The sequence below is a fragment of the Vicia villosa genome, linkage group LG5, assembly GCF_029867415.1.
Source record: "Vicia villosa cultivar HV-30 ecotype Madison, WI linkage group LG5, Vvil1.0, whole genome shotgun sequence".
Taxonomy (NCBI): Eukaryota; Viridiplantae; Streptophyta; class Magnoliopsida; order Fabales; family Fabaceae; genus Vicia; species Vicia villosa.
The window spans coordinates 127,344,806-127,371,171 of NC_081184.1; the positions used below are offsets into that span (position 1 = coordinate 127,344,806).

At 32.8% G+C, this 26,366-nt stretch overlaps 3 protein-coding genes across 3 annotated transcripts; all 3 read left to right on the top strand.

The window, feature by feature from the left end:
* Positions 1 to 211: 211 nt before the first annotated feature.
* On the top strand, positions 212 to 11,491 carry LOC131605388 (uncharacterized). The gene is made up of 9 exons (XM_058877749.1): positions 212 to 851; positions 926 to 2,024; positions 2,129 to 2,398; positions 2,480 to 3,762; positions 4,838 to 4,927; positions 6,698 to 7,219; positions 7,320 to 8,418; positions 8,520 to 8,798; positions 8,926 to 11,491. Exons 1-9 carry the CDS (start codon positions 361 to 363, stop codon positions 10,228 to 10,230), a joined length of 6,438 nt encoding a protein of 2,145 aa, XP_058733732.1. The 5' UTR covers positions 212 to 360; the 3' UTR covers positions 10,231 to 11,491.
* A 1,052-nt stretch (positions 11,492 to 12,543) lies between these two features.
* Positions 12,544 to 13,068, top strand: LOC131605389 (uncharacterized). The gene has a single exon (XM_058877750.1). The coding sequence runs from the start codon at positions 12,544 to 12,546 to the stop codon at positions 13,066 to 13,068; it is 525 nt and encodes a 174-aa protein (XP_058733733.1).
* A 3,652-nt stretch (positions 13,069 to 16,720) lies between these two features.
* Positions 16,721 to 20,466, top strand: LOC131602422 (disease resistance protein RUN1-like). The gene is made up of 5 exons (XM_058874528.1): positions 16,721 to 17,583; positions 18,069 to 19,164; positions 19,269 to 19,343; positions 19,430 to 19,517; positions 19,664 to 20,466. The coding sequence occupies exons 1-5, from the start codon at positions 17,069 to 17,071 to the stop codon at positions 20,281 to 20,283; spliced, it is 2,394 nt and encodes a 797-aa protein (XP_058730511.1). The 5' UTR covers positions 16,721 to 17,068; the 3' UTR covers positions 20,284 to 20,466.
* Positions 20,467 to 26,366: the final 5,900 nt, after the last annotated feature.

A 26,366-nucleotide genomic window follows, 5' to 3' on the forward strand; every position in this document is an offset into this window, starting at 1 on the left:
AAACATTGATAGAAGAGAAAATGGTAAAACATTATTTTAATAATAAAAGTGATGTCATAGGTGTATAAAGACTAAAAAACCAGCATTTTGTATATGTGGAACAAAATGAGAAATGGGTAGAAATGTGTTTTCCATAGATATAATTTTTCTTATATGAAAGAGTTGAAATAAAAAACAATTTACATATATTTATCTCTTCAAAATGGAATCTAGATAACATTCCAATTTAAGTGGAGTAGGATTGAAGAAAATCTTTGAAATTTCAACAACGCTTGTTCATTACTATCCACTCACTGTATGCTTGTTTCAGTTCAAGTATTAAAATTCACAATCTATCCTCTAAAAACTTAGGTTATTCCGATGGCTAGCAGTAGCAGAAACTCTTCAACTTTAGCTCTAAGAAATAACTATGATGTGTTTGTGAGCTTCAGAGGTGAAGACACTCGCTACAATTTTACCGATTTTCTTTTTGACGCCCTCCAAACAAAAGGAATTTTCGCATTTAGAGATGACAATAATCTTCCAAAAGGTGAATCCATTAGACCCGAGCTCCTCCATGCAATCCAACACTCTCACATTTATGTTGTCGTCTTCTCAAGGAACTATGCCTCCTCAACTTGGTGCTTGCAAGAATTGGAAAGTATATGTGAATGCGTTCAAGTGTCTGGAAAACATATTCTTCCTGTTTTCTATGATGTTGATCCTTCAGACGTCAGACATCAAAGAGGGATTTATGCTGAAGCCTTTTCCAAACATGAACACAGATCCCAACATGACTCCCAGATGGTATCAAGATGGCGAGAAGCTCTAACACAGGTTGCAAATCTCTCTGGATGGGATCTACGTCATAAGTAAGTAAAACATATGCTATTTCGTTTACTGTGTATGTCATGATTTGCTGTCACTTATGTGTATCAACTTTCAGGCCACAATCTGTAGAGACTAAAAAGATTGTTCAAAAGATAATTAATATATTGGATTGCAAATCTTCATCTGTTTCAAAAGATTTAGTTGGAGTGGATTCTCCTATCCAAGAATTAGAAAAGCTTTTACTTTTGGACTCAGTTGATGAAGTTCATGTGATAGGAATTTGTGGGATGGGAGGAATAGGGAAGTCAAGTCTTGCTACTGTTTTATATGATAGAATCTCTCAACAATTTGGTGCATGTTGTTTTATTGATGATGTGAGTAAAATTTATAGATTACATGATGGTCCACTTGGTGCACAAAAGCAAATTCTAGACCAAACTCTCGGAGAAGAGCACCGTCAGATATGCAATCATTACGCTGCAACTAATCTGATACGACATAGGCTATGTCGGCAAAGGGCCCTTATCATTCTTGATAATGTTGGTCAAGTTGAACAACTAGAAAAAATTGGTGTGCGTCGTGAATGGTTAGGTGCCGGTAGTAGAATCATTATCATTTCTAGAGATGAACATATATTGAAACACTATGGGGTGGATGCAGTTTATCAAGTTCCTCTCTTGAATTGGACTAACTCTCTTCAATTATTGTGTCGAAAAGCTTTCAAACTTGATCACATTTTGAGTAGTTATGAAAGGTTGGTTTATGACATACTAAATTATGTTGATGGCTTACCACTAGCAATTAATGTATTGGGTTCATTTTTGTTTGGCCGAGATATATCCGATTGGAAAAGTGCATTGGCTAGTTTAAGAGAAAATCCAGACAAAGATGTCACGGATGTGCTCCGGTTAAGTTTTGATGGGCTAAGGAAGACAGAAAAAGAAATATTTCTTCATATTGCTTGTTTTTTCAACAAGTATATGGAAAAATATGTTAAAAATGTTTTAAATTGTTGTGAATTTCATGCTGATATTGGATTAAGGATTCTCATTGATAAATCACTTGTAAGCATTGAAGATGAAACAATTGTAATGCATAATTTGTTGGAAGAGCTAGGCAGAAATATTGTTGCAGAATACACAAGTAAAGAGCGCAGAAGGTGGAGAAGGCTGTGGTTCGGCAAACAAATCTACGATGTTATGTTGGAAAATATGGTAAAGTTGTTGTTTGGATATGAAAAACTTATTTCCATTTTTAAAAACTAACTGTATTGAAAATTAGTTAAGTTTTTTTTTCTTCATTTTCTGCTATGCTTTAGGAAAAGAATGTTGAAGCCATAGTTTTGAATCATGAACACATTAATGAAGATATGGATGCAGTGATATTTGAAGACTTTTCAAATCTTAGATTGCTCATCATCAATAATGAGAAAGTATCGGGAAGCCTCAATTGTCTTTCTATCGAATTGAGATATATTGAGTGGAATGAATATCCTTTCATGTATCTGCCATCAAGTTTTCAACCCAATCAACTTGTTGAGTTGATATTGAAGGATAGCAGCATCAGACAACTCTGGGAAGGCAAAAAGGTACTTTAAATTCTTATGTTTTTTTTTTCTCCAGAAATTGAAACAATTCATTTTTTTTCCTCCTTTTGATCTTTCACACAGAATCTGCCCAAATTGAAAATTTTGGATCTGAGCCACTCCAAAAATCTAATAAAGTTGCCAAATTTTGGAGAGTTCCCGAATCTTGAGCGGCTAAATCTGGAAGGATGTATAAAACTTGTGCAGTTGGATCCATCTATTGAGCTTCTAAAAAAGATTGTTTCCTTGAATTTAAATGGTTGCAAAAGTCTAGGAAGTATACCCAACAACATATTTGGTCTCAACTCCCTTAAAGATTTAAATATGTCTGGGTATTGTTTCAGAGACTTTAACAATACAAGGCTTTTGGTTATGAGTGAAATTGCTCCACGCTCTCAATCAACATCCTCCATCTGTAAATGGACCACAAAGCTTTACCATTCATTATTTTCCACTCCCACAACAAACACAGTTATGTTTCCTTCCTTTCATAGCCTATTTTTTTTACATGAAGTTGATATTAGCTATTGTGGTTTAAGCCAACTCCCTAAGGCTATTGAATGTTTATGTTGGTTGGAAATGTTGAGTCTTGGGGGGAACAATTTTGTGACACTGCCTAGCCTTAGGAAGCTTTCCAAACTTGTATATTTGAACTTGGAGAATTGCAAGTGGTTGGAATCTTTGCCCGAGCTACCTTTCTCTACAATCGAGCAGGATTTTCAAAAGAACAAATATTGGAGAAGAGGATTGTTCATTTTCAACTGTCCTAAAATAAATGATAAGGAACAATGCGGTAGAATGACATTTTCATGGATGACACAATTCATTCAAGTGAACAATGAATACCCTGCTTTCTTTTACGTTAGTATTGTTATTCCAGGAAATGAAATACCAAGTTGGTTCAACAATCAGAGTGTTGGTCATTCAATACCCGTATCTCCTGTTATGCAGGACAAGGACAATAATGTTGTTGGCCTTTTATGTTGTGCACTATTTTATTCCGCACCTCATTATCCAACAATAATAGGATCTTCTGCTAAGTTGAAACTGTCTGCATTAAACAACACTGTCCATCTTCCGGTAATTATCAATGGAGACCTTATTAGTGTCAAATCAAATCACATCTGGCTAATCTATTTCCCTTGGAAGTCATCTTATAATGATTTGTATGCTCCTTTCCATGTTGAAACTTATATCCATCCATGCTTCGATGTGCAAGTGAAGAGATGCGGGTATCGTTGGGTATATAAACAAGATCTACAAGGGTTCAACTCAACAATGACACATCCCGAATATATGTTAGCTCTAAAGCGCAAGTTTTTGGCAATTGAAGATGAGGCACAACCACAACTACACTCATTCAGATGATGAAATAAATCACAAGTTTTTGGAAATTGAAGGTGAGACATTTTTCCTAGTTATTATTTTATTTAAAAATAAAAAATAATTGTTATTCATTTAATAATAATATCAACTTAATATTTAAATTTAAAATATTATTTATTTTGATAATGTTTAATCCTTACCTTATATAAAAAAACCATGAATATTTTTAATGAATTTAATTATATTTTACTCATAATTTTAATATAAAGTAAACTATTGATAATTACGATTTTTTTAATTTTAGTTTTGTAAAATTTAATTTTTGTTGTGTCACTCTTCGTTATATAAAAGACTTCAAAAAAAATTGACAAATAAGAGAATTTGGTTTAACCAATATAGCACGAAGAGTTTACAACATGATTCTCATAGAAAGATAATTTTTTGTTCTATTTTCGAAGTCCTTCATTTGAAGGATAATTTAATCTTGATAAAAAAAATTGACAAATAAGAGAATTTGGTTTAACCAATATAGCACGAAGAGTTTACAACATGATTCTCATAGAAAGATAATTTTTTGTTCTATTTTCGAAGTCCTTCATTTGAAGGATAATTTAATCTTGATAAAAAAAATGTAAATATCTACTGTCGACTTTAACATAGTTTAATAACAGATCCCAACAATATTTTTGAACATCTTCTAAAATTCAAATATTTTAATGATGGTGAATGAAAAAAAAAGGTGCAATTTTAATATTTTCATTATGCCTCACATTATGTTGAGCTGGTCCTTCCGATTCCCTTTATTTTTTGTAAATAAGGTGAGAACAAATGCTCAAATGCAGTTTATTTTTTTAATTATGGTGGATGAACAAAAAAAAAAGCCTCATTTTGATATTGGCTTATGCCTCATATTATGTTGCGTCGGCATGCCGGTTCCCTTTATTTGTTGGTAATAAGGTGAGAACAAATGCTCAACTGCATAATATTTACATACTCAAATGCATTTATTTCTTTAACTTATCTTTCTATATACTATATCTGGTACACTCTTTAAATTTATGAAACTTGCTTCAACTTGATCATTTACCCTTAACCAATTTTCATTGTGATTTCTAGGAGACAGACAACACATGTACAAGAAGGTCAGGAAGAGTCTCAACAGAGAAGAAACATTGACTTGATTTTCTTTTCTGTTGTCACTCAAAGGTCAGCAAGGGGGCAAAATGGGGGTCTGAAACTTGTTAGCTTAAGATGGTCTCTTTTCTCTATTGTATTGTTTACACACATAACAATGACCAGTTGCAGAAAGAGGAATATCATAAGCTCAGACCTATAACTCTTTTGGTGATTGAAGACGAGACACAACTACAATGACATGGTTTTGATCTCTGTTATCATTTGCTCAAGGGTCAGCAAGTGGCATTGCTATTTTTCTTCCAGTTTTGAATGTAATGTTTGCCAAATGATGGTACAGTTTCTGGTATATTTTGTAAATGATACAATTTAGATGGCTTATGATCATTGTAATTCCCTATATAAAAGATTATATTTATCCATCTCTTCCATTTTTGAACCAAAAACTCTTAGCCAAGCTTACATATTTGAATGTTGGAACAATACTATGAAAGCTGAATTAGAAGCTCTTCATAGCACTAACATCTGACCCATATAAGATTTACTTCTTGGCCAGAAATTTATAGGATGTGAATAATGCTTGTTTGCATGGAGAGTCTCAAGATGAGGTCTACATGTTCCTACTCCGTTTGTTTCTCGCCCAGTTAATTTCACTATCAAACTACAATTCACATTTTTCAGTATCTCAAAAATTCTCAAGGTAAATGTTTGTTTTATACTTCCAAGTCTCACATTAAACTTTCTGGTTTTGCAGATTCAAATTGGGCAACTTCCCCTCCACTCACTGATCAAAGAAGCAATCCATGGTCTCCCGCTCCAGCTCTAAAACTTATTATCACATCTTGGCCAGGTTGACTTGTGACTTCCGATGGCTGCATTTCTTATTTTCATTAAAGGACCAAAAACATCAAGATTGATTGTCATGTCATAAAAGAGAAGATTCAAAATTGCATCATTCATATGCTTCTAATTGCTTCTTCAGCTCAAATTACTGGCATTCTCGCAAAACCTCTTCCATTTGACAACTTTTACGACAATTGTTTAAGCGGTTAACGTAGTTCAAGTAGGTGGTTAATAACATTCATGAGATGGTCACCGAATATATCAAGTGTCGAAACTCATTAACCATCACTTTAACTTTATTAATCATGGATTTAGATGTGATGAACCACGATTTTCAGGAATTGAACACTTGAATTTGAATTGTGTTAACCACTAAACCAATAATCGCAAGAGTTGTCTAAGTTTGGTCGTCCAAAAATCATTTCTCTAATCAAAGTTGAGGCAACAAAAAAACTAATTATCAACAAAAAATTCTTGTTGGCTGTCTACAAGTCGTTTTCTGCTCCAATCACTGATGGGTGGAAAAATATATATACAAACCACAACTTGTTTTTCTAATAAAACTTAAATATGAGATGCTTACAGGAAAATGTAAATGAGTTAAATATTTTAATACTTACATAGACTTGGTAAACACAAAGTTGTTATGCACAAGTGCTTGATGATGCCATAAAGATTAGAACAAGGAATGAAAATTGAACGTGTGTGTACGTGTGAGAAGGTGCCAAGAAATCTGTGCTAAAAGATATGCTTGTTTTATACAATGATTATGATTATTATATACAATATATCTTCATCTTCTAAAAATAATAGTAGATAAAGAGTGTGAATTTGACAAAGCGAGTGTAATACAAAAAGTGGGTCTACAAGAATTGTTCAAAGCCGTGTGTGAACTCTAGAATAAAGCAGGATTGAAAAATCAATTATAAGATTAAAATGTCTTAAATTTCCATACAATGAATGATACAAGTACTTTAAAGATGCTACAAGTTTTCTGTAAAATGTAAGTCAGATGGCTATGTCGAGCAGCAGCAACTCCTCCTCTTCAGCTCTGGTAACACTGCCATTGAGGAAGAATTTCGATGTGTTTGTGAGTTTCAGGGGTCCAGATACTCGCTTCAATTTTACAGATCATCTTTTTGCTGCTTTTCAAAGTAAAGAAATCATTGCATTCAGGGATGACAATGATCTTGAAGAGGGAGAATCCATTGGACCCGAACTCCTTCGTGCAATCGAAAACTCTCTGATTTTCGTTGTGGTCTTCTCTATAAACTATGCTTCTTCAACTTGGTGCTTGCGAGAGTTAGAAAAGATCCTTCAATTAAGTCAATTATTTGGAAAACAAATTTTGCCTATTTTCTATGATGTTGATCCTTCTGATGTCAGACATCAAAAAGGAAGCTATGCTGAAGCCTTCTCCAAACATGAACAAAGATTTCAACAAGACTCTCAGATGGTGCAAAGATGGAGGGAAACTTTAACACACGTTGCCAATCTCTCCGGTTGGGATGTTCGTCAAAAGTAAGTAATCCTCCTTCCTCTCACATGCATATAAAATGAAAAAACTTCCTTTTGGTTTAGTTTCCTTATGTGTCGCTTGTCAACTTGTTTAAACTTTCAGGCCACAGTCTGCAGAGATTAAAAAGATTGTTCGAAAGATAATTAAAATATTGGATTGCAAATCTTCATGTGTTTCAAAAGATTTAGTTGGTATGGATTCTCCTATCCAAAAATTAGAAAAGCTTCTACTTTTGGACTCCGTTGATGATGTTCGTGTGATAGGAATTTGTGGGATGGGAGGAATAGGGAAGACAACTCTTGCTACTGTTTTATATGACCGAATCTCTCAATATTTCAGTGCATGTTGCTTTATTGATGATGTAAGCAAAATTTGTAGACTACATGATGGTCCACTCGGTGTACAAAAGAAAATTCTAGATCAAATTCTCGGCCAAGAGAACCATCAGATATGCAATCAATCAAACGCGGCTAATCTCAGACGACGCAGACTATGTCGTCAAAGGGTCCTTATGATTCTTGATAATGTTGGTCAAGTCGACCAACTAGAAAAAATAGCCGTGCATCGTGAATGGTTAGGTGCCGGTAGTAGAATTATTATCATTTCTAGAGATGAGCATATATTGAAACAGTATGGGGTGGATGCAGTTTACCAAGTTCTTCTCTTGGATAGGACTAACTCTCTTCAATTATTGTGTCGAAAAGCTTTCAAACTTGATCACATTTTGAATAGTTATGAAGGGTTGGTTAATGGCATACTACATTATGCCAATGGCCTACCACTAGCAATTAAAGTTTTGGGTTCATTTTTATTTGGTCGAGATGTATCTGAATGGAGAAGTGCATTGGCTAGATTGAGAGAAAGTCCAGAAAAAGATGTGATGGATGTTTTGCGATTAAGTTTTGATGACCTAAGGGAGACAGAAAAAGAAATATTTCTTCATATTGCTTGTTTTTTTAACAAGCTTAGGGAGAAATATGTTAAAAATGTTTTAAATTGTTGTGAATTTCATGCTGATATTGGATTAAGGGTTCTCATTGATAAATCACTTGTAAGCATTGAAGATGAAACGATTGTAATGCATAATTTGTTGGAAGAGTTAGGCATAAGTATTGTTGCAGAAAACACAAGCAAAGAGCCCAGAAAGTGGAGAAAGTTGTGGTTCGACAAACAATTCTATGATGTTATGTTGGAAAATATGGTATAGTTGTTTGGATATGAAAAACTTATTTCCATTTTTAAATACTAACTGTATTGAAAATTATTTTAGTTCTTTTTTCTTCATTTTCTGCTATGCTTTAGGAAAAGAATGTTGAAGCCCTAGTTTTGGGTCATTATCATGAAGACGTTGATAAGGATATGGATGGAGTGATTATCGAAGACTTTTCAAATCTTAGATTGCTCATCATCAACAAGTATGTGAATTTATCGAGAAGCCTCAATCGTCTTTCTAATGAATTGAGATATATTGAGTGGAGTCATTATCCTTTCATGTATTTGCCATCAAGTTTCCAGCCCAATCAACTTGTTGAATTGATTTTGATGCGTAGCAGCATCAAACAACTATGGGAAGGCAAGAAGGTATTTTTAAATTCTCATATTATCTTTTTCTCAGAAATTATAACAACTCATATTCTTTTCTCCGTTTGAAGGTAAATTTGTAAACAAAAGGAAGTAATGCCTTTACTTTTGTTGATCATTCATACAGAATTTGCCCAAATTGAGAATATTGGATCTGAGCCAGTCCGAAAATCTAACAAAGATGCCAGATTTTGGAGAGTTCCCGAATCTTGAGTGGCTAAATCTGGAAGGATGTATAAAACTTGTGCAGTTGGATCCATCTATTGAGCTTCTAAGAAAGATTGTTTTCTTGAATTTAAATTATTGTGAAAGTCTAGTAAGCATACCCAACAACATATTTGGTCTCAGCTCTCTTGAAGATCTAAAAATGTCTGGGTGCTCTCGGTGTTGTTTCAAAGAGTTTAACAATACAAGGGATTTGGATATAAGTGAAACTGCTTCACATTCCCAACCAGCATCCTCCATCTGCAAATGGACCACAAAGCCTTACTATTCCTTGTTTCCCACTCCCACAATAAACACAGTTATGTCTCGTTCTTTGCGTAGCATATATTGTTTACGTGAAGTTGATATTAGCTACTGTGGTTTAAGCCAACTGCCTGAGGCTATTGGATGTTTACGTTGGTTAGAAATGTTAAATCTTGGGGGGAATAATTTTGTGACACTGCCTAGCCTTAGTGAGCTTTCCAAACTTGTATATTTGAACTTGGAGAATTGCAAGCGGTTGGAATCTTTGCCCGAGCTACCTTTCCCTACTTCTGTCGAGCAGGATCTTCGAAAGAACAAATATTTGAAGGGAACAGGATTGTTCATTTTCAACTGTCCTAAAATAAGGGATAAGGAACGATGCAGTAGAATGACATTTTCATGGATGACTCAATTCATTCAAGTGAACAAAGAATACCCTGCCTTCTTTAACATTGGTATTGTCATTCCAGGAAGTGAAATACCGAGGTTGTTTAAAAATCAGAGCGTTGGTAGTTCAATACACGTATCTCCTGTTATGCAGGACAAAGGCAATAATATCGTTGGCTTTTTATGTTGTGTAGTATTTTCTTTCGCACCTCATTATCCAACAATGACAAGATCTTGGTCCCATTTGACACTGTATGCATTAGACAACATTCTCTGTCTTCCGCTATTTGTCAATGGAGATCTTATTACTGTCAAATCAAATCACATCTGGCTAATCTATTTCTCTTGGAAGTCATCTTATGATGATCTGTATGCTCCTTTTCATGTCGAAACTGATATCTCTGGAGGCTTGGATGTGGAGGTGAAGAAATGTGGGTATCGTTGGGTATATAAACAAGATCTACAAGAGTTCAACTCATCAAGGATGCATCCCAAAAAGATGTTAGCTCTAAAGCGCAAGTTTTTGGCAATCGAAGATGATGCACAACCACAACCACATCTGCACTCATCCAGATGATGAAATAAATCCTAACTTGTAGCAACTATGCTCACACGCAGTTTGATCAAACTTCAAGACTGTTGGACTATTTTCCAATCCACTGTGTTATTTGGTAATAAGGTAAAAACAAAAGCTCATCAAATTAGAGAAAAAATTCAACCAGTTTTCATTGTGATTGCTAGGAGACACGTTAAGCAAATGGCAACCCTTGTACTCATAATATAGAAGAACCAACACATGGACAAGAAGGTCAGGGAGAGTCTCTACCAAATGGATAACAAAGAGGAAACATTGACTTGATTTTCATCTCTGTTGTCACAAGAAGGCCAACAAGTGGAAAAATGGGGTTCTGAAGTTAACAAAAGCTTGTTAGATTAAGGTGTAACGTTTACATAAGGATAATACAATTTATGTAGGTATTTTTGTCCAATATGTTTTCACTGTATTTGGATCCATATTTTTGCATATAATAATATGGCTGTTCTTTTTGGTTATTTTTTAATGTTTCATTCAAGTCATATTATTCATGATATCACCCAATAGTCATTCCAGGAATGCAAGTTCCCCAAGTTAGAAAAATGATTTGTGATAAAGCAGGAAAAATCTGAGGACACGTTATTATGATGCATCAAGAGTCACTAGAAGTGGTAGAATTAGAGTTCTAATCATGCAAGTGAGCCCCTCCTTCACCGCACCAGAAGTTTGTGTTTGCTGTAACATGTCGCAACCACTGTTCTTCAATCAATTCTGGTTCTGTACCGGAACAATGACACCGTCTGTGGAAATGGACTACTGATTCCCGCGTTTTCCACAGTTGAACATATTCACTTCGGTTCATCGATTTGAAGCTCTCTCAACCTATCAGATCAGAGTTCCTGAGATCGAACTTCAGAGCCACTGTTCTCGATCTATTTCGGTAGTGGGCCAACTCTAATTTTCAGAATTTCTTAATCTTTAATCTCCAAACCTTCCAGCGAATTTCAGAATATTATTCAAGCAAACCAATATTATTCTGCTGCTACCTCCTTTCATCAGGTTGATATTGTTATTCCTGGAAGTGAATAAGCGTCGACCCCTCTCCCATTGTATACGATGATAATATCATTGGCATTGTTCGTTGTGTCATATTTTCTGTGGCGCCTTTTGATCCAACACGACAAGACATGAAGGGTGGCCGATAATACGGTTAGGTTTTAAGAGCAGAAATGTTGTGAATAGCCACTATTTTGTCATTCCAGTAACTCTTTATAGCTATCTTATAAAGGTAAAATCAAATCATATGTGGATAATCTATTTCGCTAGGGTAGATTATTAAACAAACTCATTTGTAGTGACCAGTCTCTTCATAGTTATATATAGAGTAGATTATTAAATTACTCTGATTCTTTAACCCTCTCACAGTCTCACATATAAGTTATGATACGACTATAACAACTCATTCACAAAAGTTGCACAAGGCATTAGTCCGTAAAAGAAAAATGTGAGGATGAAGAATGAGGGTTGAGAAGAATTAGATCTTCGAAGCATGAGCCATCATAATCTTTAGAGAGATGTTGCATTATAAATGAAGAAGCAATGGCGGCTGGCGTGTGGTCAAAGTTATAGAACAATTTTATGACAAAAACTCTAATAAATTGGATCTATTTTAGAGAATTTCTCAATGACACTGCGCGGAATTCCAATTATGCCCCTACTTCCATAGATGCACATTCGAAAACACTTTTTTAAAAAAATTTGTTTCCTTACATAGATACATCTACGGAAGTATAATAAACGAGTGTATATGGGAAAAAAATACTCATAAATTCAGTTTAGGGGTTATTTCATAGGTGCATCTACTGAATGACTTAGCGCTAGAATATTTCGTAGATGCATCTATGGAAGTATCTGATATAGTTTGAACCAGCTTGATCACTCCCCCATTGTTACATTTCTTCATCAACACTCACTCTCCACAACCTAAAAACCATACTTCTCCAATACCATTTTTCACCCCAAAACTCCAACTTTTTGGTGCAACAAATCAAAGGGAGCAAGAAAAGACTAAATTTCAGGTAAATATTCATCTTCAACCATTGCATTGCTCACATTATGCATCACTTTTCTGTGAAAAAATGTGAGACTAGGTGAGCCAATAAGAATGGATGAAGTTACTCCTCATTGGAAGAGACTTAGTTTTGATGATGATGGTTGCATCGAAGGAGAAAAATCGAATATCTCTATACTTCCGAATTGGAGGCGATACAGTAGAGGTTTTTGAAGGCCGATGACAACATGAAACTATACATCAAAGAACAATTGCGGAAGATCGGATTTCCATAAAAAACCGACATGAAACCGCCATCTCAACCGATTAAGACAAAGGGTGCTCCGAAGAAAGTGAAGCCTACGCCGAATGACAACTCGACTACACGGTCTCCTTCATATTGTGAGCACGTCGACAAACTCTTTCCCGACTCACCTACTCCGAAATCACAAAAATCTCAAAAAAGTTCAAACAAAGGAGCTCGCGTTAGCAAACCGCCTCCGACACCTATTCCACCGAAAGTTCCGACTCCGACACCTATTGCTCCAAAAATTCCATCAATCGAAGAGGTACATATTGCTCCAAAAATTCCATCAATCGAAGAGGTACATATTGCTCCAAAAATTTCATTCATCGACAAGATGCCATTTTTTATGCACAAATATATCGACCGGAACATCAAGATGGCAGGGGACGGTAATTGCGGTTTCTGGGCCGTATCGTCTTTGCTTGATAAGGGAGAGGATGTCCATAAGTTTGTCCGTCATGAACTTATCGAAGAGTTGATGAACCATAAAGACTCGTACGCGGGTATTTGGAGACGAAGCTAAATTTGAATCGGTTAATGAAGCTCTTGTTCCTTGTTTGGGCGCGTACGCACCGATTTCAAAATGGATGAGACTCCCAAAAATGGACATCTTATTGCATGCGAATATGACATGGTATGCGTTGACTTGACACATTATGGTTTTTCGGAAATCTTTTTTTCGCTCTGCACCACAACTCCTACAAATCCAAAAAATTGTATTATGTGTGTTGGATGGCTCGCAAAATCTAATCATTTTATGCAAGTTTACTTGAAACCGAGATGTCCCATACCACCTACGTCACCGGAATGGACGCTTCATCATACCGAGAATGTCGAGATGTGGTATCTTTTTGTGGATAAGATGCACAAATTCAAAAGGTTGAACAACATCGAAAAGGAATCAAATGCGGAAAAGTCAAGATTGAAACCTCCAATAGATTTAGCCGGCGATAGTTCTTTTGATGTATTTTCTAGTTTCAAAGCGTAATATATGCACTCTTTAACATTGCAATATAATCATTTTTTGTCAAGTATTAATTTATGTGTTTATGTGTTTTTCTTTCTACTTCTACTACTACTGCATTATGTTCTGTTAAAAAAACTAACAGCGAAACTTCCGTAGATGTATCTACAGAAGGGTCTAATTTTGAAAATTTTATTGGTTTTTCCGTAGGTACATCTAGAGAAGCAAAATATCTATGACCCTTCTGTGGATATACCTACGGACCGCTCTATGACAGAGGTTGTGTGGTCCATACCAAGGGCTTTTATAAAATTAGGGTTTCTAGGATTGTATTACACACACACACAAAAATGGCATCCCCTAGGCCACCATCATGGCAGCGAACATCATCAAAGATTCCCGCTCCTGAACCGATTATTTTCAAAAGGGATGGGCATGTTGTTTTCTCTCCTCTCAAACCCCTGATGCCGATGAAATTTTGGCACATTCGTTCCTTGGACCAACTTAAAAGGGCTCTGATGTCTTAGTTAGAGGGAGAGTACAAACCTGGCGAAGTCATCAGAAGGAATCAGAGGCTTAAAATAAAGACTTCGCTTAAGACCGGAGAAACAGAACGTTGGTGGGAAGAAGTGGAAAACGACATTGATGTCATTCAAATGATGCATGGATTAGATGATATAGTTTTGACTGTTGTAATTTCTTAGATTTCTTAATTTTCGGTTGAATATTTTGATGTAATGCCGATTTTAATCAATGAATGTTTCTTTTCTCGTTACAAATGGTGTTTTCTGGTATTCTGATTCTGGATATATTCCGTAGTTGCATCTACGGAAGTGTTCCATATGTGCATCTACGGAACGTTTTCACGCAAATGCAAAAAATGTGCTACTAGAGATGCATATACGGAAGCAGAAGGGCAATTTTTCCATTTCGCAGGTGTGTGGGAGATTTATGGGGTAGGGTTAAAAATTCTCCTATTTTAATCCAAATTGTATACATGCAAGATAGAGGAAGGAACTTCAATCCGAGGTTATGTAGACAAGTTTGATAGAATTATATGTTAAGAAATGTGGTTGGACCTAACTCAATCCTGCAAAATCGGCTTGTAGGGTGAGGATTGCCCCCACTTATAAGCACATGTTCAATCATATATTGTCCGATGTGAGGTTCTATCGATGACTCTGTGCGTACTATTTCAGCCCAGATTCCATTTTGTTAGTGACTTAACAGTCTAGGTGGACTTTTTTTTTCTCTCTCCTACATTTTGAAATAAATGATGTAGGAGAGAAAAAAATTCACCTATAATCTCCACCATTTATTTTAAAATCAAATGGTTCAGATTCATTCTCACATTCTCATATAATTATGACATTCTCATATGATATGCCATATATATATATATATATATATATATATATATATATATATATATATATATATATATATATATATATATATATATATATATATATAAGGAAAGCTTGGCTTAATGGTTAGGAAGCATTATGTGAATGCAAGAGACATGAGCTCAACTTAAATAAAAAATTTAAGCTTTTGTATTTTAACATTTAAGATCAAAGCCACATATGCATTTTTGTAACAGAATTTTAACAAACTCACTAATTTACAGAGACCATCACATTCGTTCTATTCAATCCATAAAAAAAAAATTTGTAAAAAAAAAATCCATACAAATAAAATACAAAATAAATAAAATATTATTTTCTTCATAATGGTTAATATATTTTTATCATGTATATCTATTTTGATCATGCTAAAATTATTTATCAAAAAAATATGAATATTTATCGTCAATAATTATAAATAAAAAATGAAATAATTTTTTTCTTGATGTATAATACAAATGGAAAAATATTCATAATTGAAAAGTATAAAAAAAAAATTATATATTAATGCATAATAAAGTGTGCCACAAATATTAATCATTGATTTAATATAAATATTTGTTATTTATTTATCATTAACCAATATAAATAAAATAAAAATGTTCTCATATAAATATATAAAAAATACAACGGGACAAATTGTTTTTAGTAATATCAAAAAAATAAGGAGAAAATATTTGTCACTAAAACATAATAAAAGTATGAGAAAATATTTAAATCTCAAAATTAAAGCTTCTTCAAATTTGAAAAAGTTAATATTAATAATTCAAAATATATAAATAAAGAGATTAATTGTTATGCACCTACACTATAAACTGTTTTGACACATGCATGATGCATCCAATAAAATTACATCATAGTGCGGAATTTTTTTTAATAATCAAGTTTTAAAAGAAAAATATATAATTAACTCATATTTTAAGAAAATTACTCCAATAATCATGTTTTGGAGTGTTTTACACCTACAACGTCTCCTATTTTTTTAAAATTTTTTTAGTTACCTGCGAATTTACTTGCTAATTTACTTGCGAATTTATATGCAGACCAAACATAAAAATATTTTGCAAGTAAATTTGCAGGTAAATTCGCAGGTTACTGGAAAAAATTTTAAAAAAATAGGAGGCGCCATGTGAAATGGCGCATAGGTGTAAAATAACCTCAAACATGATTATTGGAGTAATTTTCTTGAAATATGAGTTAGTTATGTATTTTTCTTATAAAACTTGGTTATTAAAAACAATATCTTATAGTGCTACTTTAATAAATTTGTTTTTAAAATATAGTCTTAAATGTCAATATATCATGATTTCATGATTTGAATGAATGTATTTATTATTCTCTTAAACAAAATCATGAATTTCAATTATATTAAAAGATAGAGAATATCTCAACTACAATTATTTATATTAAAACTAAATTAATTTCTTGTTAAAACTATATTAATTCATTTATAAGTACTCTCTCGTCCCGTATTATGTGCCACAATTAAATATTTGACACACATTAAAAAACATTAATAAATGAAAAAAAATAGTGATTTTACTGAATTATCCGGATTAATTATTAGTGTATTCAAATTAACATTAACAATAAATTAAAAATATTTATTTAAATTGAAAATTAAATATAAAATTGTATTAATAATATAAAGTGACAAGTTTTTGGGACAAATTTTTTTTTAAATGTGACATTTATTTTGAGATGAAAGGAATACCATTTATTTAATTAATAAAATATATTTATATGGAGTATATTCTTACCTTTATCAAACCCGTGCGTAAGCATTTGCGTAGTAGTTTGGAGAAAGAAGAAACATGGTGAAAGGGATAGGTGTAAGAAAAGTATGGGTCAAATGATTTACGACTCTGGTCATTTCATATGATTGGTATGTGTAGACAATACAACGGGTGGGTCTTCTCTGGGTTGAATTTATCAGAGGGAGGAAAGACACAAAAGGAAGAGGGGAGGAAAGAGTCCAAATAAAGCAGGCTTGAACCAACGGTTGAATTTGTTTACAAAATCTTTGAAATTTCAACGCAGCAAGTTTCCGAGAAAAAATCAACAGCTCTTGTTCATTACTACCCACTCACCGTATGCTTGTTTCTATTCCAGTTAGATTCACAATCTATCCTCTAAAATTTTAGCTTATTCCGATGGTTAGCAGTAGTAGCAGAAACTCCTCAACTTCACCTACGGTGACATCATATGCCAGAAGAAATTCTAACTATGATGTGTTTGTGAGCTTCCGAGGTGAAGACACTCGCTACAATTTCACCGATTTTCTTTTCGACGCCTTTCAAACAAAAGGCATTTTTGCGTTTAGGGATGACAATAATCTTCCAAAAGGTGAATCTATTAGACCCGAGCTCCTTTATGCAATCCAACACTCTCAGATTTATGTTGTCGTCTTCTCAAGGAACTATGCTTCCTCAATTTGGTGCTTGCAAGAACTAGTAAAGATATGTGAATGCGTTCAAATGTATGGAAAACATGTTCTTCCTGTTTTCTATGATGTTGATCCTTCTGACGTCAGACATCAAAAAGGAATTTATGCTGAGGCATTCGCCAAACATGAACAAAGATTCCAACATGACTCTCAGATGGTGCCAAGATGGAGGAAAGCTCTAACACAGGTTGCAAATCTCGCTGGATGGGATCTGCGTCATAAGTAAGAAATTTTCCCTTATAACATAATAGTTTTCTAAAAGAAGAAAAATATTTGTTTAGTATGGATTTATGAAGCACAAACTACCACACAGTCATTTAAAGAGTTTGAAAATATTCTAATCAAAATTAATACTTTTAATTTTTTATTAATAACATTGCTTCAACATGTTTAACCATTTTAGGTGTGTGAGATTTGTTCAACAAATGCATAAGTTGTGTTGTAACAAAGAAAAAAACTTTTTTATGAAGCATTTGTCATAATTGTTTGACAAGTATATATTGTATGAGTATCATAGAGTGTTAGGCACAAATTTAAAGAATGTCAAATTTAAAAAGTCACTTTTTTAAGAGACACTTGTCAAACTTTTCTGACGTATGTCGTACGGGTGTCATATAAGTGTATATGCTTCCTAGGTATGATTCCTTTTTATTATGGTTCCTTATTTGATGGTTTGGTGTCACTTGTCAACTTGTTTAAATTTTCAGGCCACAATCTACAATCTGCAAAAAGATTGTTCAAAAGACAATAAGTATATTGGATTGCATATCTTCATCTATTTCAAAAGATTTAGTTGGTATGGATTCTCATATTCAAGAATTAGAAAAGCTTTTACTTTTGAAATCGGTTGATGATGTTCGTGTGGTAGGAATTTGCGGGAAGGGAGGAATAGGGAAGACAACTCTTGCTACTGTTTTATATGATCAAATCTCTCAACAATTTGGTGCATGTTGTTTTATTGATGATGTAAGCAAAATATATAGACTACATGGTCCACTCGGTTTACAAAAGGAAATTCTAGATCAAACTCTCGGTCAAAAGCATCATCAGATATGCAATCAATACAACGCAGCTAATCTGATACGACGTAGGCTATGTCGTCAAAAGGCCCTTATGATTCTTGATAATGTTGATCACATTGAACAACTGGAAAAAATAACCGTGCATCGCGAATGGTTTAGTGCCGGTAGTAGAATCATTATCATTTCTAGAGATGAGCATATATTGAGTCAGTATGGGGTGGATGCAGTTTACCAAGTTCCTCTCTTGAGTTGGACTAACTCTCGTAAATTATTGTGTCGAAAAGCTTTCAAACCCGATCACATTTCAAATAGTTATAAAGGATTGGTTAATGGCATACTAAATTATGTCAATGGCCTACCACTAGCAATTAAAGTACTGGGTTCATTTTTGTTTGGCCGAGATATATCCGAATGGAAAAGTACATTGGCTAGTTTGAGAGAAAATCCAGACAAAGGTATCATGAATGTGCTGCGATTAAGTTTTGATGGGCTAAGGGAGACAGAAAAAGAAATATTTCTTCATATTGCTTGTTTTTTCGACACGGATATGAAGAAATATGTTAAAAATGTTTTAAATTGTTGTGGATTTCATGTTGATATTGGATTAAAGGTTCTCATTGAAAAATCCCTCGTAAGCATTGAAGATGAAAAGATTGTAATGCACGATTTGTTGGAAGAGCTAGGCAGAAAAATTGTTGCAGAAAACACAATCAAAGAGCCCACAAAGTGGAGAAGGTTGTGGTTCGACAAACAATTGTTGGATGTTACGTTGGAAAATATGGTAAAGTTGTTGTTTGGATGTGAAAAACTTATTTCCATTTTTATCTCCTAACTGTATTGAAAATTATTTAAGCTATTTTTTCTTCATTTTCTGCTATGCTTTAGGAAAAGAATGTTGAAGCTATAGTTTTGGATCATTATCATGAAGATTATAGTCACGTTGATGAAGATATCAATGCGGTGATATTTTAAGACTTTTCAAAACTTAAATTTCTCTAAATCTGTGATGAATCAGTTTATAATATTTGAATTTAATTGTGCTGCAGCCTCAAATTATCACTGTGATTCTGAAAGTTCACATGCATTGTGAAGCTTGTTCACAAGAAATCAAAAAACGGATCGAGAGAATCAAAGGTTTGTTTTTTCATTTTTACAATTCAGAGTATAAAAACGTTATTATAAAATATTTAACTTAATTAAATATTTAAAAACGACACTGCAATATCATTTTATTATAATAATGTTTATTTATTTTATTATTATTATTATTATTATCATAGGAGTGGTATCAGCAGAACCGGATCGGAACAAGTCACTAGTGACAGTGAAAGGAGTATTTGAAAGTGATAAATTAGTTGAATATGTTTACAAGAGAACCAGAAAACAAGCTGTGATTGTGAAACAAGAGCCGGAGAAGAAAGAAGAAGCAAAAGAAATTAAGGAAGAAAAGAAGAAAACTGAGGAGAAGGACAAGAATGAGAAAGGAAGTGGTGAAGGAGAAATTAAGGAAGAAAATAAGAAAACTGAGGAGAAGGACAAGAATGAGATAGGAAGTGGTGAAGGAGAGGAAAAGAAAGAAGTTGCAACGGGAGTTGAAAAAATAGATGGCGGCCGCGATGGTGGTGATGGAGAGGAAAAGAAAGTTGCATCGGGAGTTGAAAAACCAGATGGCGGCGGTGGTGGTGATGGAGAGGAAAAGAAAGAAGTTGCACCGGGAGTTAAAAAATCAGATGGCGGCGACGGTGGTGGTGGTGGTGCAGAAGAAACCACGGCGGTGGAAACGAAGAAAAATGAGTATTATTATAATCCACCAAGGTATGGTATGGAGTTTTATGCTTATCCTGCACGAGGGTCACAGATTTTTAGTGATGAGAACCCCAATGCTTGTTCTGTAATGTAGTAAAAAAATTATTCAAGAATGATAAGGGTAAGGGTAATATTGGAGTTATGAAAGATTCTATGAGTGAAATGTGAGTGATAGCCATATCCTGGGTAAAATTACTAAAATGTGCTGCCCTATGTACTTTTCCCTGCAATAGAAAAGTGTAATCTACGGATCAACTGTAGAGTTTTGAAATGCTTATACGAGAAAAACTTGCATGGATACGCACATAAATCATTAGTGTTAGAGCATCTCTAATGGTGCAACTTACATTTGAGTTCTTTATGGAACCCACTAAGCCACATCATATTAAAAGAATTTATTTAATTTTAATTATAATAAAAATCTGATATGGGTCCCACAACTTTACCTCATAACTTGATTTGATTGGGTACTACAATCTTTTAGTTGTTGCATTGCAATGCAACTCTATTATGACATGGCAAATTTTTTAAATATTTAATTATTAAATTAATGGTACAGGTGGAGAACTCAATAGAAGAAACTACCATTGGAGATGGTCTTAGGAACAACCAATATCTTTAAAATTTAATTTCTTTTTTAATTGGATTCATGGGGTGGTTGTGATTGAGTAGGAAAGAGAAAAAAATATTTTTATTTTTTAATTAATAAAAATTTATGATTGGTTGTTTGTAAAGCCACTTGTTATGTTTGTTTCATGCAAATATTTTTCTGCTTATACTCCTTTTATTTAACCAAAATTAATCTACAATCTAAGAAAATTTTATGTTCTGCCAATTACAATTTTACCCTGCTGCTCATATAGCTAGCCACGTGGATGGTCTAAGCTTTCTTCAATTGCTTTTCTTCATTTGGTTGCAAAGCTAATGGATTTTAAAAAATAAACAATATTATATCATTTAACTTTATGATAGAATCACCTCAAATCTTTTACTGAACCACTTTTTATGCTCCCAAAACTTTTTTCATTTTTCATGCCCCAATCACTTCTTCTACACGTTCTCTCTCACTTTCCCTTTTTCTTTCTTCTATGTTCCTCTACCTTTCTCTTCCTCTCTTCTTTTTCTCTCTTCTGCTTCCTCTCTCTTATTCTTCTTCTTTCTTCTCTCTTCCTTTTCTTCAACAAAAATGATAATTTTATCCTTCTTTACTTAGATCTATGAAACACCGATGATTATGTTGTTGATTATATTTGTTGTTGTTATTGCAGGTTTCGATAAAATGCGGATCTCCTTTTCACTTTTGATTTTTGTTCAGATTCTCCTTTTGTTTGCTCCTATTTTATTTGTATGGTGTTATTTGTTGTTGTTGTTGTGACAGTTGTTTGTGTCAATAATGTGCTTTCAAAATATATAATGCACCTTGCTTGCATCGTGTTCGATGAAAGTCCCAAATCAATCTCTTTGTTATTTTTTCTATTTTAGATTTTGTATGGATTTAATTTGTTGCTCTTATTTTGCAGCAAGTATGTATGATATTTGAAGAGATCTACCATTTTTATAAGAGATCTACCAATTTTTTAACTTCAGATCTATCAGGTGAAAGGAAACAGAGAAATATCTTAAGGTGAATTTTTTTTTTTTTACATATCTGGTTTTTATTTTAGTTTCTTTTGAAGTTTTACGAATATTATGTGGTTTTACACCTTTTTATCGCATTCTATAAAAAAAAGGTTGAGCTTTTACTATTTTTGTTCCATCAATCATGTATAAATTAAAATTTTAAGTTGTTTGTTTCTTTTCATTAATATTTTTTACTATTTTTTAAGAAACAACTTTGTGCAACATCTATTTCATTATTGTTGAGAAAATAATTTATGCTTTTGGAATTATTTTTTTCATCAATTTTTTCATGTTTTAAAATTCATGTTCATGGTGCTTTTTTATTTTTCTGACAGGTTTTTTGTGGAATGGAGAAAAAAGAAAATTTTGTTGGGGATAAAGCTTTGGTATCTTAAATTGATTATAAACTTTGGTCTGCATTTAATTTTAATAGTGTGAATTCTGTAAGCTTTGGCATCTTAAATTGATTATAAAATTTGGTATGCATTTAATTTTAATAGTGTGAATTCTGTAAGCGTTTAAGAAGAAATTCATTGTAGTTTAACACATGATTGATGTTCTACAAAAAATTTGATAATTATAGTAGTCAATAATAATAATTATTTATTATTATTATTATTATTATTATTATTATTATTATTATTATTATTATTATTATTATTATAGGTATAAAAGATGATTTAATGTATTTAGTTGAAATATATAATGATGTGATTTGTTACTATTTTAGTCAAAACATCCCAACTAATTGATTGTACGCCAACACTAGAATATAGGGTTTTTGAAGTGTAAAAAAATTAATTTTTATTTTAATTCATAAGTATTTAAGGACAAAATATATTTGATGAAATTTTTTTATTTCTTTCAATTGACTATTGTTCTACATAATTTTATAAATGATGTATAAACAAAAATAATTTTTGTATATGGAAAAATATTTATTGTTAATTTACATATTTTTATAAATAATGTTTATTAAAAATAATATTTGTATACGAAAAAAATATATTATTTTTGTCTAAAAACGAGAAAAATATGGGTCATATAATTAAATAAACTTTACTGGTAAACATAACTTTTTTCTTTCCAATGCATGCTTGAATATTTCAAATTGAAAAATTAAACAAACCTTAAAAACATAACTTTTTTCTTTTCATACTCTAACTATGCACACACTTTTTTCTTTTCCTACTCTACCATATTCTTATTTAATTATAGTTTTTTAAAAAATATCAACAAATAAGTGAGACACATATTTATTACAATTAAATTAATAAATATAAAATAATTATAACTTTTATAACATTTTAAATATTTTTTTCAACTTTTATTTTTTTAAATTTTATCATATAAATAACTTTCTATTTATGTTCTGATATTATAAATTTAAGATATTTATTGTCATTTATTTAAAATGTAATACATTTTATATATTTAATTTTTATTTTTTTACGGGTATCAGACATTTCTCTATACATTTAATTATTATTTTTCACATGTACCATATATTTTTTTATACATTCAATTATTATTTTTTAACGGGTACCAGACATTTTTCTATATATTCAATTATTATTTTTTCACGGGTACCAGATATTTTTCGATACATTCAATTATTATTTTTTTCACGGGTATCAGACATTTTACTATATTCATTTATCATTTTTTTCACGTATACCAGACATTTTTCGATACATTCAATTGTTATTTTTTCACAGGGTACTAGACATTTTTCTATACATTCAATTATCTTTTTTTTTCACGGCTACTAGATATTTTTCTATATATTTAATTATTATTTTTCACGGATACCAGACATTTTTCTATTAAAAATATATATCTAAAAAAATGTGCATTCCGTATTAGAACCCGTGCGAACGCACGGGTTTATTACTAGTTGTTATATATAAAAATAGGCAGCTTCTAGGGTGAGGCATTAAATAACACCATCATAAGAAAAACTCATAAAATTTTCATAACATATTCGTGGTCACATTTATAAGTTATCCAAAATGAAAATATTTGTTTACTTCATCAATAATTGTTTCATCATCAAAAACTCCATTTTTTCCAACATTTTTCTCATATCTAAAACATTCAAACCCTTAAACTGAAAGACTACTTGCAACACTTAATTAATTTAGTGTTATTTGTGATTTGCATAACCATGAAATATCGTGGTTACATGTTGGCTAATAAGAAGTGGAAATTTAGTGTTATTTGTGGTTTGCATAACCATGAATTGTGTTCAAAGTTACAAGATCATCCTAGTGTATGTCGGCTTAAACCGAAAGAGAAGACAGTATTAGTGACATGTCCTTGAATCTTGTCCAACCGAAAAATATATTTGTCACATTGAAATGGGAGGAACCCGGGAATGTATCAAATATAAGGCAAGTGTATAACATCTGGTACCACAATAATAAGGCAATTAGGGGAGATAGAAGTGAGATGCAACAACTGCTGAAATAGGGATGTCAATGGGACGGGGCGGGGCGGGGGATACATTCCCATCATAATCCCTGCCCTCGAATCTATTCCTCATCCCTGCTTCGGGTCCCTGCAACGGGAGGATTTTGCCCCCATCCCCGTCTCCGCGGGTCCCCACGGATCCCCAAGGTTCAGGCGGTCATCCATAAACATGATTTTTTATTTTTTATTTTAAACCAAATTAATTAATAGTAAAAGCTTCAAAAGCTAACCACAAGAAATTTAGAAATTATTCCATTATGATAAATATATTGTTTTAACAATATTTAATCTATAATATTGAGTGTCATGACCACCAAATTTTCAAACTAAGAAAAATTGAAATAATCTTTTAGATCTCACTATTTTACTAACAATATATATATATATATATATATATATATATATATATATATATATATATATATATATATATATATAAATATATTTTAAATTTGTGTATAATATTAATTATATGAAATGAAAAATAAACTTACATAATAATTTAAAATTATATATAAATTAAGGACATTATGCTATTTTAGGTGGGGCAGGGACTCCACGGGGAGGGGGATATTTATGCCACCCCTGTCCCCAAAGTGCCTTTGGGGAGACTTTGTTCCCTATCCCCGTCCCCGCGTGGGAAAAATTCCTCGTCTTTGGGGCTCCAAACGGGGAATTCCCACAGAGATCCCCGCTAACGGAGGCAAGTTGACATCTCTATGCTCAAATTGTTTGATGATAGCAAATACGTGTCACGATACATAATTTGCGATGATGGAGTTATGGTCCGAGATATTTTTTGGACTCATCCCGATTCGATAAAGTTGTTCTACACGTTTTTGATAGTGCTCATTCTCGATTCTACCTACAAGACCAACAAGTATAGACTTCCGTTATTTGAGATGGTAGGTGTTAAATCCACCGAGAAGACATATGTGGTTGATTTTTCTTTTCTTTGAGTGCGAAAAAGAGGATAATTTTACATGGGCATTAGAGGTGTGTCAGTCACTTTTGAAGGAACAAGTCGAGATGCCTAAGGCAATTGTTACGGACCCCGATAACGCATTGATGAATGCAGTGACAAAGGTATTTCCTTCTTCTAATGTATTACTTTGTCGATATCATATAACATGTAATGTGGGAAATAAGGTTAAACCCGCCGTAGGGACTTTCCTTGTTCATCTTGTTTGCTAAGTAATTTGTTTCCTTCACTTAGGCAAACATGTGATCCATGTGCTATATTTTTTTTTCCTTTTAATTATCCCAAAGAGGGATAAGTATACTCTCAGGAGAATAGAGTATACTCTTTACTCATGTGAGGGAGAGTCTAACAACTCCAAAGTTTATCTATCTGTTTTATGTTTTACCACATCCCTTGAGATATGTGTTGCCATCATAAAAAAAAGGAGAATATGGATCTATGTGACTGTAGGTATGAAGTTAATGATCATCCTGATAGCCTTCCTAGTGTTTTTATGACGATAATGCTAATGAATGTTGAATTCGGTGGCAATATCTTTCCAACTCTTAGATGAAGGTAATTAAGTTGAAAAATTCGTAAACCTCATCAATTAGAAGATCAAGGTTCTAGTGGAGTGCTTATATGTCTGACATATCTAGCAAAGGAACTTGAAAGCTTCAGAGTTGTAAAATTGAGGAAGTGTGAATGCTCGTCTGGTCGTGTCTGATTGAGTGACCAAAGGTTTGTGAAAAGTAGGAGAATAACTCCTAAGATGGTAAGGCAATTAACACACATATAATATACTTTAAAAGGCCTCTCTTTACTTAACAAAATCATCTAAAAATGTTTTCATGTACTAGCCAATTGATTAGGGGACTGTTTGCTTAATTAGAAAAGCTTTTTCAAATACCTAATAGATTAGATTATATACCTAATTAATTATATGATGCTTAATCAAGTCTATAATCAATTATGATAGTCTCTTAATGATTGGTAACAACCTTACGTCAAAACCTTCCATTTTCGGTCATAATAATCAATTACTAAAAGTGCCTAATCGATTAGACTCGAGATCTAATCGTTTAGGTGAGTTAATTGACTCATGTATTGTTTCTTTTTGAGCC

Excerpts from the sequence above, each read along its gene's own strand:
- LOC131602422 (XM_058874528.1), top strand. The coding sequence starts at position 17,069 with ATGGTTAGCAGTAGTAGCAGAAACTCCTCAACTTCACCTACGGTGACA. Across the intron at positions 19,344-19,429 it reads TTGATGAAGATATCAATGCG|CCTCAAATTATCACTGTGAT; the intron begins GTGATATTTTAA and ends ATTGTGCTGCAG. Across the intron at positions 19,518-19,663 it reads ACGGATCGAGAGAATCAAAG|GAGTGGTATCAGCAGAACCG; the intron begins GTTTGTTTTTTC and ends TTATTATCATAG.
- LOC131605389 (XM_058877750.1), top strand. The coding sequence starts at position 12,544 with ATGAAACCGCCATCTCAACCGATTAAGACAAAGGGTGCTCCGAAGAAA.
- LOC131605388 (XM_058877749.1), top strand. The coding sequence starts at position 361 with ATGGCTAGCAGTAGCAGAAACTCTTCAACTTTAGCTCTAAGAAATAAC. Across the intron at positions 2,025-2,128 it reads ATGTTATGTTGGAAAATATG|GAAAAGAATGTTGAAGCCAT; the intron begins GTAAAGTTGTTG and ends GCTATGCTTTAG. Across the intron at positions 4,928-6,697 it reads TTTTCTGTTGTCACTCAAAG|AAATGTAAGTCAGATGGCTA; the intron begins GTCAGCAAGGGG and ends AAGTTTTCTGTA.